At 32.8% G+C, this 18,505-nt stretch overlaps 1 protein-coding gene across 2 annotated transcripts; it reads left to right on the top strand.

Annotated features, from left to right (window-relative positions):
• Positions 1 to 1,577: 1,577 nt before the first annotated feature.
• Positions 1,578 to 17,711, top strand: LOC111047552 (clavesin-1). 2 transcript variants are annotated; one of them, XM_022333321.2, is made up of 7 exons: positions 1,578 to 1,914; positions 10,732 to 10,826; positions 11,385 to 11,535; positions 13,299 to 13,492; positions 16,111 to 16,218; positions 16,635 to 16,782; positions 17,502 to 17,711. In XM_022333321.2, exons 1-7 carry the CDS (start codon positions 1,869 to 1,871, stop codon positions 17,537 to 17,539), a joined length of 780 nt encoding a protein of 259 aa, XP_022189013.1. In that variant the 5' UTR covers positions 1,578 to 1,868; the 3' UTR covers positions 17,540 to 17,711. The 2 variants fall into 2 exon arrangements, with proteins under 2 accessions (XP_022189013.1, XP_022189014.1); XM_022333322.2 differs by having other exon boundaries at positions 1,749 to 1,924.
• The last annotated feature ends 794 nt before the right edge of the window (positions 17,712 to 18,505 follow it).

The raw sequence follows: 18,505 nt of genomic DNA, 5'->3' as shown, positions 1-18,505 counted from the left end.
CAAAGTTAATAAAAAATTGTGAATTATTTGAATAGTTTCTTTTCGATTATGTTAATTTTGGATGTTCAGAGAGATTATTTTTTTAAATTGAAAATTTGTTCCTTGTTTTGACACATGGTATATAAACTTCATCTCTTCTCTCCATTGATGAAATCATGTAATATTCGTGAAAACAAAAATCTCCCTGAGTTTTAATTTATATCTTTCATATTTTTTTAGCAAACTATTCATTGAGAAAAAAATGTCCCTGTGAACTTACAGAAATGAATTGACCATATGATTTTGACTTGGAAAATTTTGAAACAGATAATCACGATATCAGGTTAAATTAAAAACGAAAAAGGCAAGCGTGTGTAAAAGACTTTATTGTTTTTTCCTGTTTCCCTAGCAACGAATTCGAATATGATAAAACCTATTCGTGTCGAGGGGGCGTTCGGTGCTATGCGGTTGCTATTCGGTACCGAATTCAAACCGAATACGGTAATCGTTTCACACTTATCGGAATTTGCCGAAAACGAACCGAACCGAAAGTGTGTGAAAGTAGTCCTGTGCCAATTGCATTGCAATTTATTTCGTAAGCTTTTCACACATCAAATACGGTTTCTAAATAGCAGAATTTTTAAAACTCATTTTAAAATTTGATGAAAAGACGTAATCAAAGTTACCCTGACGGAAAATCGAGTAGATAAAAGCTTAGGCCTAATGTAGTTGTAGAGTGTGACGCTAAATGGCGCTGTTAGCAAACATGGTACAAACCACCGTTTTTTCTTAAAATTTCACTCATTTTTGAAAAATAATAATTCAGTACTCATTAGAGATAGAGAGTTCCGAATGATCCATTTCTTATTCCAATCACTGGATTTGGCGGAAATAGCTGAAAACTGGAAAATGAACTGAAAATACGAGGTTATTGGGCCACTCTGTATATAGCACAAGGAAATTTTGCATGAAGAATTTGGTTCTGGACTTCTCTCATGTATCCCAATAATATATTAAAAAATCAGAACTACAATATAAATTGCAAGCACACTCCCTTTTTTATGTCTATATTGACTGGACTAGCTACCGATCGAATAAAATAGTGAGTAATTGATTAGGCTACACCATAGAGAAACAATACCGTAAGTAGATATCCCATGGTATAGGGCATTTATGTCGCAACTTTTACTGTTATCTCAAGCCGATTACTGTCGATTATTGTCGATTTTTACTGTTTTGGCCGAGTAAGAGTGTATGAACGACACAATATGAGAGACTATCAGCGTCATAAAGCTCCACAGGAAAGAATTACGTGGACTATCAGCTTGAGATAACAGTAAAAGTTGCGACTTTTACGCCCTATACCATGGGATATCTACTTATGCTATTGTTTCTCTATGGCTACACCTACACATTGCAATATCTGTTACAATAGTTTCAAAAATTATTGAAATGCCGGAATATAGAAATACATCTCAATATTCATTTAATTAGTAGAGCTACTGCGATGAGAGGGGTCTGTTATTTTTGCATGGTCCATTGCTACCGATTTGAGTTCCAACTGAAATTGTGTCACTTTGACCCACGCACTCAAAAAATTCGTGTTCCGAATTCAGGCAGAGAGAATAATAATAACATTGTTTTGAAATGGAGCAAGGGGCCGAGACCTATTTGAGAAACAAAAAACTACTGATAAGAAAGTGAGAGCCTCGGCCCAACTGTACTTAGGACTTGGATGCTGCGTGATAACTGCTGGCCAGATTGCTATCACAATGTTTTCATTCACGGGCCACTGGCATCGAGCTCGAGTTATGAATGACGTCGTCGATTAGTATTGTGCCGATCTTACTACAAGTTGGTAATAAGTTGAACATCTAATCAGCAGCAACATGGAGCGTGAGGATGCTATCAACCAGCTCAGGAATCTGGTATCAGGTAATCTTTGGTACTTTGATTTAATTTGTACAATAAAACCCATTATTTCAACTGAATTTTGGGAAATAAATGAAATGACAAAAAAAGAATCCTTGTACAGCCGTACCGTATAGTTAATTCTGAAACGTATTCTATTTGAACAAAATTAGGTACGGTAATATAATTAAAATACTCTATCTGAATAAGCTAAAAAAACCTGCAATTCCAACAAGTTATGGGAAATTAAAGAAAATGCGAAAAAGATTCATGGTTCTGCATTTAGAGTCGTACTGTTAATTCTGGAACTTATTTTACTTGAACACAATTACGTTGATACAATTTGAAAATAGACTGAATAAGCTGAAAATGCATATAGTACGGTATTGAAAATAAATCGAAACAAAAACAATTCTGCATAGGTCTGGACCTTAACTGGAAGGTATGCTAATAGATTATATGAAGGTATAACGTAGTTAATTTGGATTTGGATACCGGTACTTATTAAAATGTATTTTTAATGGATCAAAAAAAATAAATAAATATGCTACCGTAATTATTCTTTATTGTGCGTGTTCTGCATGTACTTGTTTAAATTAAACTTTTTTCATCAGAGTATCTCAAAGACATGGAAAGTAGCCTAATAATAGTAAAGTTATAAAATATTTCATATTTATATCTCTATTTATTTATTCTTATCCAGAGTAGTATTCCAAATACAACAATTAATATAATGCTCTTAGTGCCGGTTGCAAAAAAGCCGGTTAAATTTTAATCTGATTAATTTCACGGAAACCAATCAGAGAAGCCTTCTTCTCGAAAAAACCTTCAAAATTAAAATTTGAACGGTTTTTGTGTAACCGGGTCATAGCTTTGTAACCTACTATAGAAATAGTGCCAATTAATAGAATAAAACATTAATGTAGGCTACACGTGTTTTTGACCGAGCGAAGTCGACGGTTTGGCATTTCTCTTAATGTTTATATGTTGCGCATTTACGGCGAAACGCGGTAATAGATTTTCATGAAATTTGACAGGTATGTTCCTTTTTTAATTGCGCGACGACGTATGTACAAGGTTTTTGGAAAAATTGCATTTCAAGGATAATATAATAGGAAAAAGGAGCCTCCTTCATACGACAATATTAGAGTAAAAATCAGACTATAGAATTATTATTCATCATAAATCAGCTGACAAGTGATTATACAGATGTGTGGTGAAGCCAGTCTATTGCTGTACGGTATTTCCATAAGGTCTATAGTTTCAATCACGGTATTTAGATGTTTATTTCTTTCATCTATATATATAAAAGCGAAATGGCACTCACTCACTCACTGACTGACTGACTCACTCACTCACTCGCAGAACTAAAAATCTACCGGACCAAAAACGTTAAAATTTGGTAGGTATGTTCAGTTGGCCCTTTAGAGGCGCACTAAGAACGGATTTGGAAAAATTTCTAAAGATACGCACAAAATCTGCATTTTTCCAGCGTTTTTTAGCGCTTTCTCAGCTTTATCGATAACAAATGAACAGAAAATGTTCAAATTTAGTACAGAAGCTCAGCTAGGGTGTAATAAGATTGTGTTAGAAGGAATTTGCAATAACGTCAAATATACGCCCAAAATTAGCGTTTTTTCCAGCGTTTTTTTGCTTTTTCTCAGATTTATCGAGAACAAATGAACATAAATTGTTCAAATTTAGTACAGAAGCTAAGCTAAGGTGTAATAATGGTGTGTTAGAAGGAATTTGAAATAACGCCTAAGATACACCCAAAATTAGCGTTTTTTGCGTTTTCTCAGTTCTTTCATCAAGTAATAGACAGAAAATGTTTAAATTTTAGACAGAGGTTTAGGTAGGGGCTAAAAAGCGTTTTACCAGCGTTTTTTGCTTTTTCTCAGATTTATCGAGAACAAATGAACAGAAATTGTTCAAATTTAGTACAGAAGCTAAGCTATAAGGTGTAATAATGGTGTGTTAGAAGGAATTTGAAATAACGCCTAAGATACGCCCAAAATTAGCGTTTTTTGCGTTTTCTCAGTTCTTTCATCAAGTAATAGACAGAAAATGTTTAAATTTTAGACAGAGGTTTAGGTAGGGTCTAAAAATATTGTGTTGAGGTGACTTTAATATTTCATCAAAGATACGCCCAAAATCAGCGTTTTTCTCAGCTTTTCTGCGTTTTCTCAGTACTTTGACTTTCTGATGGAATGAAGCATGCTCAAATGAAAAATGCAGGCGAGCGAAGCGAGCCCACTGATCTCATTTTTGAACGATGCAGTCGGGGGTCCAGGGGCTAGACGGATATGGCGAGCGAAGCGAGCCTGACTGCTAGTTATAGTATAAATAGGAAGCCTACAGATGGAATTTTTTCTAATTAGATTTTCGTTCAATAATAATATTAATAGGAAGTCCTGGCCAAATGCATAATGGACTCATTGATATTATGTAGTTTATTACTTTCTCCCTTTCTGCTGTAGAATAAAGTATAAATTCGACTACTCATACGGCGAGTAGGCCTACCTAACTTACTAGAAGTTTTATTGTAAAAAATAACTAATAATAATTTAATATTTTTTCTTGTATCTAATAATATAAATTTATATAGGCTTTAATATATTACTATAGTGTGTTAAAATAAGTTGTTCTCAAACTCAAAAATTATTCATCTTCAATCAATAGTAATAGATAAGTTGGATTAGTAAATTGGTGTAAAAATGTCTAATAACACCCCGCTATAATTGATTTTCTTTTGTTGAATAAGTACTTTTGTTTTCTATAAAATTGTAAATTTACACCTTATTCAAGAATATGACTATTGTCATTTGAAATTATTCATAATGATATTTGGATTTGGGTTGAAAATTGATTGTTAAAATTTGGAATCATAGTCTTATTCATTCCATCCCAATATAGATTTATGAGAAAATCGAGAAATAGGCTACATAAGGTCCCACAATGGTGTTAAAATAAATATCAGTGCAGTAACTTGATAAGAGCAGCCTACTCTTTTCCAATTTTTGAGATCTGGGATTATTGGAACTCTCTTACAAAGGTAGGTATGGTTTGTGAATAGTTTAGATTGCAGTCTGTTATAAATAGAATCTTATAATCAAGGTAAGCCTATCACAATGGAATCATTGTTCCCCAATCTTTTATCTAATAGAAAAATTGTGAATCGATTTACCCTGCACTTTTTTATCAAATACCGTACAACCTTTGATGTCGAATTTTCTCTTGTTGAATCAAGTGAATCATTGGTTTTACTAGATGAGATTCTTTTTGTTCTCAATTAATCTGTACTCATGGAAGAATGTCAAATGTGTTGAGCGGTTTCAATTATTGAACCATACAATAATTTAATGAATAAGAAGTGTTATTTGATACATAGGTACCGTACGGTACCTACAGCTTGAAACAGCTTAAATCTACAAACTAAACTATATAATGACTCAGAGTTTTAAAACTTTAGTTACCGGTATATTGTTACTTTATCATCTCCAATAATGGAACCCAGCATACCGATACAAGCTACTGATATTATTGTTTTATGCTCGTTTTCATCTATAGGGCCTATCAAGGCAATTACTATACGCCTACCCTATACTGGGATCTTTAGAATACCCTACACTAGAACATGATGTTACCTGGGATGTATTCAATTTAGTTGGGACTCATCCTTACTTATTTAATACTAGTAGGTAACCCATGCTTCGCAAGGGTCTATTTTAAAACTTTACAAAATAAAAACTTGACGTTATAAAAAAATTCGAAATTTGAAAATAGGCCTATAACCATCCTCGGTTAATGAAGAATCTTTATGCAAAATTTCAAATCAATCAGTCCAGTAGTTCAGACGTGATGATGTGTCAAACATAATTTTCCTACATCACGTACGTGTATGAGCCAGCTCTTTCCATTATTATAGTAAAGATGGTGGATAGATGCATGATTTATCAGTATCTTTGAATGAGAATAACTTTTGAACGGTTTGAGAAATCGGTGCGGTTTTGATGCGACAGAAAATCAGTTATTTTTATTCGAATAGGATCCCCAATCATACCTATCATCTAATGTCCCTTTCAAAAGAAATGTTCAGCTACTTCTATACAACAACTGGAAGCATGACAAATTGAAAACTTGACGTAATGAAATCTTGAAGAACTGAAAATATGCAAAATTTCAAATTAATCAGTTGAGTATACGGTATTTCAGACGTGATGATGCGTCAAACATAATTCCCTATTCCTTACATGTATAAGCCAGTTCTTTCCTTTATTATAGTATAGAAAACTGAAGAATACATAATACTTGAAAACCTCACAGAATCATATTAATTTTTCCAATACATCAATAAGTTTTAGTTCGATTAGGATCCTCCTCAATTTGAATCAGGCAGTCTTTTGTTTTCCCAATTCAAAACAAAATACCTAAAATACTCGTTTCACTGCGAATTCGTGTCTGATAGTACATTATAACTGAAGAATATAAATTGAGGAGCTAGATGGAATAGGGGCGTAAACCAAGTTCTGCCCCTTTTTCCGTTAAATGCTTTTTTGGAATCTAGTTTAGTTGGTATACCTGCAAAGTTTCACTTTAATATCTTCTTTCTCGAGATCATGACGTTGATTTTTAGGAGGTTATGTTTGTCAGCAGTTCTTGTTTCCACGTTTCGCACATGGCTTTTGGTTTGGTTGTAAACAGAAATGCTTAATGATTATTATGCTATAATACGTTATACTTTGCTTTTGGAATCTTAGAATTGATTTTGAGAAATAGAAAGTATTGGAACTTGATTATTTTTATTCTATTTAATTTACAATGAGCAGTGTTGACAACAGTGACTATTCTCAGATAAGTGAATCTAGTGAATCAGATGGTGAAAATGGAAATAAACGGAACAATCAACAAAAGAGAAGGAAACTCAGAAGAAATTCGGGGAAAAAATACACCAGTGGAAAAGGAACAATAGTGGTGGGTAAGAATTTTCAAAATTATTAACTCATGTTGCACCAAACAATGCTACAAGAATGTTGATGTGTGTGAGCAGAAGAGACTCTTGGCGATATTCTACGATTATGGTAACAAATCTCTACAAGATTCGCATCTAGCTAGCTGCATAAAATTCGAGCCTGTGAAAGTGAAGCAAGTCACACCAAAAACAAAAAATTGTGAGTACTCATGGAAATATAGTGCAGACAATACCCAACAAATACCAGTTTGCCTTCAGTTTTTCATTAGCTTGTATCAGATCAGTGAAAAAAGACTCAGAAATGTAAGAAATAAAATGATGGATGGAGCGCCCATGAATGATATGAGAGGAAAGCATCTTAATCGTCCTCATAAAGTAGAAGATATTGTATGGGACCTGGCCAGGGCTCATTTAGAGGGTATCCCACACCGACCCTCCCACTACTCTAGAAATAAGTCGAAGAAATTGTATTTTGAATGCTCTTATTTAAATGTCAAAATTCTATTTGATTTGTTTTGTGAATACTATAAATCACAGACTGGCAACAACATTAAGATTGGATATGGGTCATATTACAAATTTTTCAAAACTACAGACTATGCTTTCAAATTACCAAGAACAGATGTTTGCGATTATTGTACTGCTTGTAATGTGAAGTTTCAAAATAATCCAAATGATCCATGCAAGGTAGCTCATGATATCCATTTGAGAAAAGTTTCTGCTTATAAAGGAGTAAAAACCCATTTTCTTAATCTGTCCAAAGATCAGAACTCACGTTGCCTTGTGCTAGAATTTGATTATGCTCAAAGTTTGGCTCTTCCTAAATTAAATGTGACATCCCAATTCTATAAAAGACTCTTATGGTTATATCTATTCAACATTCATTGCCACAACGACGATTTGAGCTTTTTTTACTGTTTCAATGAATCTGAGTCAAAGAAAGACCCTAACACCGTGTGCTCTTTCTTGTCTGATTATCTTTTCAACAGGAGAACTCTCGAGAATTTTGATGAACTTATTCTATTCTCAGATGCCGCTGGAGGCCAGAACAAAAATGTTACTATGATGCGGTTCTGTTCGTGGCTTGCAATGAAAATAAACATCAGAGTGTTGCATATTTTTCCGGTCCGCGGTCATTCATACAATCAGTGTGATCGCAACTTTGGATTGTATAGTCAAAAACTAAAGAAGAAAGAGAACATTTATTCGGCTGACGAATATTTCAATATTTTCAGCACAAGTAGATATAGTCCATCTCCATTTCATATCATTGAAGCAGGTGATATGATTTTTGATTGGGGTAAAACATTGAAGAATCTTTTCGAAAATAAGAAACCTACTTGTAAGAACCATCAGTTCAAAATACAATCTTACTGTAGATTACAATATTTGGCCAATGGCACTGTGTCTGTTGCATCAAGTTTCAGCGGATGCTTCACTCCATTCATGTTTGGAAGAAAAAATAAGCATGGTATTAACTTGAGTGTTCCTAGTGTTTTACCACAACCTGTAAAGCCGGGTAAAGAGGATGATGTTAGAAGTCTTTACCCATACCTGAGTGATGACCAAAAGGCATATTTTGACAATATATTCGCAAAGTCTCAGGCAGCTGCCACTTAGTTTATATATTAAAATGTATATAACTTTTTTCCGTATCTCATAAAGGCCTATTTCGACCAAATTTGCAAAGTCCAGCAGACTACTACCATTTAGGTAGTTATAAATTTTCTGTTTGTTATCATATATCATTTATTTTTGAAAAATAAATTCAATAAGTATCATCATCATTGAGTTTCTATTCATCAATCATCCATTCAATTTTTTTATTATTTTACAGCTAAAATATAATGCAAAGTCTCAAATGACTGAAACTGCCCTTCTTTCATTCAATGTGACTTGAACGGAAAAAGAGCAGTATTGAGCTGTTGAATGGAATAAGGGCAGTTACAAGCATATTTTGAACATTCAATATAGATTAACTGTAGCTGTATACTTTGAATTTTTATATTCCAATCTATTCATAAAATATCAAACTACCATATAATACAATTTCCAAGTATTTAGAAAAAACCTCTCTATTTTGAAACTAGTTTGAAAACTTCAAGGCCCATTTTCTTGAAATCTCAATTTCTGGGTTACGCCCCTATTCCATTCAACTCCTCAATTATTACATATTTTATTACCTATGATCTATTCATGTTTTTCTTATGAAATTCAATCATAGGCCTTCAGCATGAAGACTATGTCCATTTCATTTGTACTGGTGGCAAAATTTTACATTAAAAATAATTATTTGATAAAATCCATGTTCAATTGTAATGAAAACAAATTCCTTCAAAAAATAATTGATAATAATACGTTTCGAGGGAAAAAATTAAGAACAAAAAATTTGGGAAGTATAGGGGATTCGAACCGAGGAATTATCGCTGCGTAAGCTTGCGTTTTACCGTTGAGCTACACACTACAGAGCCGTTAGAAAATGATAGTCTTGAAACAGCATTATAGGTAACCTTCTCATAAAAAAACACATTTTGGGCTCAACAATGTAGCCTATGGAACGTCATGTACGGTAGCTTAGATAAATTTGAACATTAATTCTGAAAAATCTAGAAGGAAAATTGAAATTTGGGCTTCCATGTGCACGGGATTGATATTTTTAGAATCTATGTGCAAAATTTGGAGATCTAAATCATTCCCGTTTTTCCGGTATGCAATCCACAAGTTGACATGTTTTGATGAGAACAAACGAACACACGAACAAACACAACCCTACTCTCTCTTATTATAAAGAAAAGAAAAGATACCAGCAGTGCAATAGTCAACTCCTTTAATATTCAGTGATTTTAGTAGGCTATATTATGACGTCTGGAAAATATCTTCTAATCATAAACGTACCAAATCTGTGTACCGGTAAAAGTTTCATTGATAATCTATTCTATTGACTTTATTATATTCTATATTAATTTACACGATATCGCATCTCCCAATTAACGGAATGACTTGAAATTTGGAACTTAAGGTCCTTACCCTATAAGGATCTGACTCGAACAATTTCGATCTAATGCAATTCAAGATGGCGGATGAAATGGCAAAAATGTTGCCAGAAACAAGGTTTTTCGCGATTTTCTCGAAAACGGATTTTGATCAAATCTATACCTAGAATAGTCATTGATTAGCTCTATCAACTGCCACAAGCCCCATATATGTAAAAATTTCAGTAGCTCCTCCCCATCTATGCAAAGTTTGATTTTAGATTCCCAGGATTTTTATTATCAGGCTTCAGATACAATTAAAACAAAAAATTCCAAGTGGAAAAGATTGAGCATGAAAATCTCTACAATATTAATGTTCAGTAACATTTTCACCTAAAATTTAAAATAAGCTCGAAATTCGAGAAAATATTGTTATTTCAATTGCAAACTGTTGATTCTATTAAATCATTCACTATGAAGAGATAGAAGACTTCGTGTGTCTCCAGCGTTATTGTCCTGTCACCAGTTGGCTTGGATCTTTGAATAGTAGACTTGAGATGCGCGTGAACACTAGCGACAGGTGATAAATTTTCATAATGGCAAGGAAAGTTGTGTGAGTGAGAGATTTTTTCTTTGCGTCGATAGAAATTTGTGTCAGCTACATTGGATCAGTTGAAAAGAATTAATATTGTTACCTATATGCTGTTCAAATCCTCAATTGTTATTAATTGGAATATTATATACGTCTATAGTAGATGTGCACTAGACAAGATATAGGGTACCCACCTACGACACAACTTGGAAATTGAATATGGGTTTGAGTGATATGTAATAAATTAAGAATTTACGTTTTGATAATGTTTCCTGAGACTAATTAATGACGCGTTTTGTTGACAGGTGAACCAGAATTGAATGTTGGAAAGGATGATGATCGCATCCTGCTACGTTACCTCGCTTATACCAAGTTCGATGTTGAGAATGCATTCGAAAAGGTGGGTACAATAATGTGTTTTCCTCGAAATGAAATTCGTGGTATTTGCAATATCAGAATATCTTTGGTTTTGGTTTTAAGTAGACCTACACAATACTTTATATCCAGCCTATTTAACCTGCTATGAACAGTAGCCCTACTGTAACTGGAGGTTAAGAATATAAAGTAAAACAGCAATCAATTTATATTGGTGATAATAAATTTGCCTCTATTCAGACAAGAAAGTACTTTCCTGTAAGCCTACTTCACAATTTCTTCTACAATCATCATTGTTAATACCCTACATTCTATACATCCAAAAGAATTGTATTGCAACACACTATATGTCAATACAATGATGATACACCATGTTATTAGAGCCTTGGGAATAATGCTCTGATTAAATTAAAATTTTTAAAATGATTACAATCTTTAAGCTACCCATTTCCAACACTTCACACCACGAGATCGTTTTTTATGTCCTTAGCAAATTGATGAAATTATTCTACTTGGGTAATTAATTATTTGTTTCCAATTGATTCGTGAAAAATTACATCAAACACACTGATTTGTTCTGCAGATGAAGATGATCTACAGGAACAAGCACACCTATGCTGAATGGTATGCGACAGAAAGGACCGAGAATCAGGACTTTGTTTTAAGCCGGCACATTCATACAATGATTGAGCCTCGAGATAGTCAAGGTCGAAGAATCTACATTGTTCAGCTGGGTGAGATTAATTAGTAAATTTAGTTTTTCTCATCAAAATAATAAAGCTTCAATAAAGACCAGAACATTATAATTTCACAATATGTGAAATTTATATGAATTTTCCTCTTCACAAGAATTAATAACTTTCCTTATTAATTATTGCTAAATAAGTGGTAAATTTTCTTTCAAAATTGAACACTATTATTAGGCCCTATTACGGTACCGTATTTAATTTGTTTTCTATACAAATTTAGAGCAGAGAAATCTCAGAAATCACTCTATAAATAATTCTTTAAGTAGGTAGTATTTTTTAAATTAGAACCTTTTTATATTGTTCACATGAAATTAATATTTCATATATTTTTTCGCCGAGGATGATGATGCCCATATGAACTCTCTAGGCTTGTGCGTCGCTAATGAGACGGATATGATGATGATAGATGAGTGGACCTATAGGCTACAGTTTTAGATGGGTTCTGAACCACCGGGATGCGATTTTTAATTTCATGAATGGTATTTAGAGGAGTTCGGCTCTTAAATTGGTGACCCTTACAACAGGAGTATAGTAGGCGCATGGAGCTTTAGTACTTATCTTATCGATAGCTTAATGCGATCACGGAACCAAATCGATTCCTAATTTTAAAAGTGACGGTGTAGGTCTATCGTACGTACAGGAATCAATCTGCACAATATCCCTTTATTTTTTGAACAATTGATATGAATTTGATGAGAATAGAATGAATAGGATACAAAAAAATTGAAAACAACTATCTTCCTCTAGTGACAATATTACAGTAGGCCTACCTCATGATATCTCATGATATGATGAATAAATAAATAATTTTTTATTGACATAAAAACGCCAGAAATGCAAAGTGACTGGCAAGACAGATGTGTAGTCATATTTCCCAATCAAATAATAATATCATAATGAATCAGTAGGCTAATAATAATAATTAAAATAATAGACTATTATTAAATACAATAAGGACAACATTGGATGAGTACGGTAATAAAAAGTGTTGAAATAATACGATCGAGTTGGGCTTATGTAGGATGAATTTCCAAACTACCTACGATTATTGATGTTGCTTCCCATGACGAAACACTATATAATAGCTCTGTTGTAGTTCTGACACTGTGTTACTTGTAAATATTTAAAAAAACACTTACTTATCTTGGAGTATTGGGGAATGCATTTCACTCCTGAAGAGGAGCTTCATCAGCCTGACACTAGGGGCGCTTGCTCTTATGGGTTGGACTGTGTGGCCAACATGTAGGAAAATATTACATTTGATTTGAAGTTAAGTTGATAATTTAATAAGTTGGATTTGTCAACTTGATAAGTAGCATTTGAAATCCTACACATTCTTCAAAAAAAGCCAGAGACTCAACACACTAGAACAATACAAAATTTTTAAACACCTCCACAATGACAAATCCAACTTATTAAATGATCAAATTAACTTCAAATCAAATTGTAATATTTTCCCACATTTTGGCCACACAGTCCAACCCATAAGAGCAAGCGCCCCTGGTGTCAGGCTGATGAAGCTCCTCTTCAGGAGTGAAATGCATTCCTCAATACTCCAAGATAAGTAAGTGTTTTTCAAATATTTACAAGTAACACAGTGTCAGAACTACAACAGAGTTACCTACGATTATTTAGTTGCTATCACTTTTCTTGTGTTGTGATTAAATAAAAGGGTGATTGATATCTTTCATTATGTTTTAATTATTATTACTGTGCAATGAGTCAGAATTCGTTCTTTTTTTGAACAGGAAACATAGTTGTCAGTGATCACCAGGCGCATGAGATGTCACAAGTGGATGATATCTGGTTAGAGGCAGTTATGGACGAGCCTGAGACACAGAAGAATGGAGTAGTGTTCATAGTTGATATGAAGGGATTATCGTGGAAGTTTATGAAGTATTTTACACCGACAAACCTCAAAGTCGGCTCAATGAAAGCTGAAGTGAGTATTATATTCTAATATAATGTCAGGTTTAACACACCAAGAATTTAAGTGTAGCTTACTAATAGTTTTATCCCTTTATTTTTTGAACAATTGATATGAATTTGATGAGAATAGAATGAATAGGATACAAAAAAATTGAAAAACAACTATCTTCCTCTAGTGACAATATTACAGTAGGCCTACCTCATGATATCTCATGATATGATGAATAAATAAATAATTTTTTATTGACATAAAAACGCCAGAAATGCAAAGTGACTGGCAAGACAGATGTGTAGTCATATTTCCCAATCAAATAATAATATCATAATGAATCAGTAGGCTAATATAATAATTAAAATAATAGACTATTATTAAATACAATAAGGACAACATTGGATGAGTACGGTAATAAAAAGTGTTGAAATAATACGATCGAGTTGGGCTTATGTAGGATGAATTTCCAAACTACCTACGATTATTGATGTTGCTTCCCATGACGAAACACTATATAATAGCTCTGTTGTAGTTCTGACACTGTGTTACTTGTAAATATTTAAAAAAACACTTACTTATCTTGGAGTATTGGGGAATGCATTTCACTCCTGAAGAGGAGCTTCATCAGCCTGACACTAGGGGCGCTTGCTCTTATGGGTTGGACTGTGTGGCCAACATGTAGGAAAATATTACATTTGATTTGAAGTTAAGTTGATAATTTAATAAGTTGGATTTGTCAACTTGATAAGTAGCATTTGAAATCCTACACATTCTTCAAAAAAAGCCAGAGACTCAACACACTAGAACAATACAAAATTTTTAAACACCTCCACAATGACAAATCCAACTTATTAAATGATCAAATTAACTTCAAATCAAATGTAATATTTTCCCACATTTTGGCCACACAGTCCAACCCATAAGATCAAGCGCCCCTGTTGTCAGGCTGATGAAGCTCCTCTTCAGGAGTGAAATGCATTCCTCAATACTCCAAGATAAGTAAGTGTTTTTCAAATATTTACAAGTAACACAGTGTCAGAACTACAACAGAGTTACCTACGATTATTTAGTTGCTATCACTTTTCTTGTGTTGTGATTAAATAAGAGGGTAATTGATATCTTTCATTATGTTTTAATTATTATTACTGTGCAATGAGTCAGAATTCGTTCTTTTTTGAACAGGAAACATAGTTGTCAGTGATCACCAGGCGCATGAAATGTCACAAGTGGATGATATCTGGTTAGAGGCAGTTATGGACGAGCCTGAGACACAGAAGAATGGAGTAGTGTTCATAGTTGATATGAAGGGATTATCGTGGAAGTTTATGAAGTATTTTACACCGACAAACCTCAAAGTCGGCTCAATGAAAGCTGAAGTGAGTATTATATTCTAATATAATGTTTTTTAAGTCAGGTTTACACACCAAGAATTTAAGTGTAGCTTACTAATAGTTTTATCCATATATTATTAGAAGTGAGATATTGTAATGAGGTCAGGTAACTTAGGAGAAGACGCTGCAGAAACCCCATCCCCTATATAATACCATCCTCTATATATAGTTAGGTAGGTCCACGTTATAATGGCATTATTCAATCTACGGTAACATTGTTTTGTTGCTATTCTTGTCCATCATTCGACAAATCAGATAGCGGTATCCTTTTCTAGCTCCGCGAAGTTGCCAGATCATTTTCAAACAATGTGGAAATATGATTAATTAACACAATATTCAATCTTAATTATTGTGAAAATGTATTATTCAAACATTGAAATCTATATTTTCTTGACGAATAAAATAAAATGTATTATTTGAGACAAGAATGAACAGCTAATATTACATCAGATATATCGGTATCATCCACCATCTATAGAAGGCAATGGCAAAGTAAAAAATCGGCAAAATTCAAACAAAGTATGAAATTTTATCAAACCGATAATATTTCAATGAGATGACAAAATTTCGTTGGGCACATTTTCACATCGCAGTGAGCAGGCTTGATAACAATATAATAATTATGTATTGAAGTGTCGCAATATTTATTTATTTGATTCAATGACAGGAAGAAAAAACAGGCATAGCCCTAACAATAATTTCTAACACAATTTTGAAAAATATAGTCTCAATGTACAGGTTCTGTTCATGCCAAATAATAATAATACTAGAGAAATCAATGGTCAATTTTAAATTTTTATGGTTTGATAATAAAGCCAAGAAGCTGATTGTGAATGAGTGTTTGATAGTAAACACAATATAATTCCAAAGTTTCATTTGAACCAAGTTTTTAAATTTGAAAATTTAGAATCAAATACTAATTTAATGTCTCAATAGAACATAATTAAGTTATTTGAGAAATATCAAGAAATATTTGGACATTGAATTTAAGAACACTTTTGAGATGGATAAATTTAAGGGAGCTTTATAAGCACTGCGGTTTCAGGTGACTTTAGTCACTGCTTGAGGTAAGTGCTTATTCCATTACAAATGTGTTTTTAATTCAACTGTTAATTTAATATAATAGTTTTTAATTTAGTATAATTTCCAATTTAATAGTGGATTAGAATGAATACAGAACATAAATGCTTGACTAGCATGTTTATTCTACGGAATTATTTTGAAAGCGAGAATACATTTTATTTCCAGACGATTCCTCTACATAGCATACAGTTCCATGTAATAAATACAGGAATGCTTCTCAATGGGATGGTATCATTGGTATTTCCTCTTTTGTCAACTGCAACCAAAGAAAGTGTGAGTAGACATTTATCATGATCTTTTACCATTCTATAAATAAAACTATAAAAATATTGAAATCAACAAGACTACTGTTTCATAATAAATTCCAACTTGTTAACTTTTACTTCGTATCCTTCGAAATATGGATAAATAAATTGATAAAATAATAAGTTTCTCTTCCCTGAAAAATTTTTACTAGTCTTTCCAGATCTTGTAGGCTATCTAGAGGTGATGAATTAACAACTAGGCGTGTATTTTAGATTCTAATTTCTAAACGGCCCAATAGAAGATTTGAAGTGAACACTGAACTGCATTGACATTTTATTTTTAACGGAGCTGATTCTCCCTAGTCGAATCTATGTAAAGCAATGTAATAAATTTCAAATTAACCTATTATCAAATTTTACAATGATGCTGGTGTGACTTTCCAGATATTTTTCCATAAATCTAGCCTTGAGTCATTACACAAACATATTTGTCCAGAGTCTCTACCCAAAGAGTATGGAGGAACGCAGCCACCTTTGGACTATGATAAGAATATTGAAATATTCTTGAAAAAGAATAACACGAGGCTTCTTGGTAAGTTGTAGTTTACTTGTAAGCCGAATTAGACTTTCAACTCTTTAACAAAAAGGTTGACAACTGATGATTTAATTCTTTTAAAATATTGAACATATTATTATGAGAATACAGATTAAAATATGAAGCTCTAAGCAATATCTTCAAAAAATACAATTTATTCAACACAGTTGAAAATCATTATGCTTTATGTTTTTGGTAGAGATGGTATTCGCCTGTAGTCGGTGAGTGATTATGCTATTTATTTTGGAATACAATTGGGTAGTTATTCTTCCCATATTAATCACAGAATTTAATCAGAAAGATCTACCTCTAGAGTGTGTTAAATTGAGTCACTACAAGAAAGAACTTGAACTTTAGCTCATCTTAGTGTTGTAAATAGCATTTTCTAAAATGTGATTTTTAGCTTTATATCCAACTCACTTTTATTGGTAGAATGAATATATTTATTGAAATGTTATGGAAATAATTCATTATTTCTTGAAGGTGAAGCTTTCTCCAATGGCATTCTATTCTGCTAGTACGGTGTAGGCCTATAGTTTTTCATGCTATTTTCATGCTTTCATGGATAATTTCTGTATTGTTCAAAGAGTGAATTTTATTGTTCATTACAACAAAGTGACTTCAAACAATAAAGAAGAAATTGACGTTTATTCATATGATTATTTTTATATAAAACTGTCAGGGCTCGTATTTCTAAACGACATTTTTATTTTCAGAGCTGCTCAAATATGGATACTCTACAGAAAAAAAGTAATTCGAGGAGTGATACAATCCACCTTGATTCAATACATTAATATTTAATTTATTTGTAAATATTTTTACTTTGTAATTGTATAACGTGTAAAAAGTGTATGTTCTAATACTTATTTTTTATTATTATTGTCGATATTTTTTATTTCATTTTTCATAAACGGTAATTATTTCTGTGTGTTTCTTTTCAATTATCCTTCAAGAATATAACGTAATTTTATATTAATTCAATCATTGGTTTCCATAATATCGGTATTTCATTGTTTATTGAATGAGCGATGCGAATTCTATGTTTTAAGTCAAACGGCGTTTGTCTGTTTGTTTGTACCGCAGTTATGGTCCGATTTGAATAACATTTGGTATACAAGTACTTTGAAACAAAGCGCAGAAACGTATATATTTAAATTTTCGAATTCATCCCCGTTTCAAGATGGCGGCCCTTTATTCGGAAATTTTATCCTAAGAATCACCCCAGCTTTCCAATACTTCATCGGATCAAGTTAAAACTGGGCTCATTCTTACTCGGCGCTTCAAAGCGGTATTATTTCATGTATCACATGTTCAACATTTTTGGAATTAGAATTTTTTCCAAGTTTCAGATTTTTAATCTCTTTAACTGGCTCATTCTAGCTCAAAAGTGTAGTGGACCTTTATTCTTCAGCGCTCCAAGGTGGTCTTATTTCATATATCACATGTTCAAAAATTAAAAAAAATTGAATTTAATAATTTTTTCCGTCCCAAATTTCAAGTTTCAGATTTTTTTCTTTCCTTGCCCTATTACCATAGGTAAGGAAAGTATTGCTTTCCGAAAAAAAATAAGGTACCCCAATTTCTAAATTTCTATACGTTTCAAGGTCCCCTGAGTCCAAAAAAGTTGTTTTTGGGTATTGGTCTGTGTCTGTGTGTGTGTGTGTGTGTGTGTGTGTGTGTGTGTGTGTGTGTGTGTGTGTGTGTGTGTGTGTGTGTTGTG

The sequence above is a fragment of the Nilaparvata lugens genome, chromosome 3 (assembly GCF_014356525.2).
Source record: "Nilaparvata lugens isolate BPH chromosome 3, ASM1435652v1, whole genome shotgun sequence".
Taxonomy (NCBI): Eukaryota; Metazoa; Arthropoda; class Insecta; order Hemiptera; family Delphacidae; genus Nilaparvata; species Nilaparvata lugens.
This window is presented reverse-complemented; position numbering and strand designations above follow the sequence as displayed.

Excerpts from the sequence above, each read along its gene's own strand:
- LOC111047552 (XM_022333321.2), top strand. The coding sequence starts at position 1,869 with ATGGAGCGTGAGGATGCTATCAACCAGCTCAGGAATCTGGTATCAG. Across the intron at positions 10,827-11,384 it reads TTGAGAATGCATTCGAAAAG|ATGAAGATGATCTACAGGAA; the intron begins GTGGGTACAATA and ends TTTGTTCTGCAG. Across the intron at positions 16,783-17,501 it reads GAATAACACGAGGCTTCTTG|AGCTGCTCAAATATGGATAC; the intron begins GTAAGTTGTAGT and ends TTTTATTTTCAG.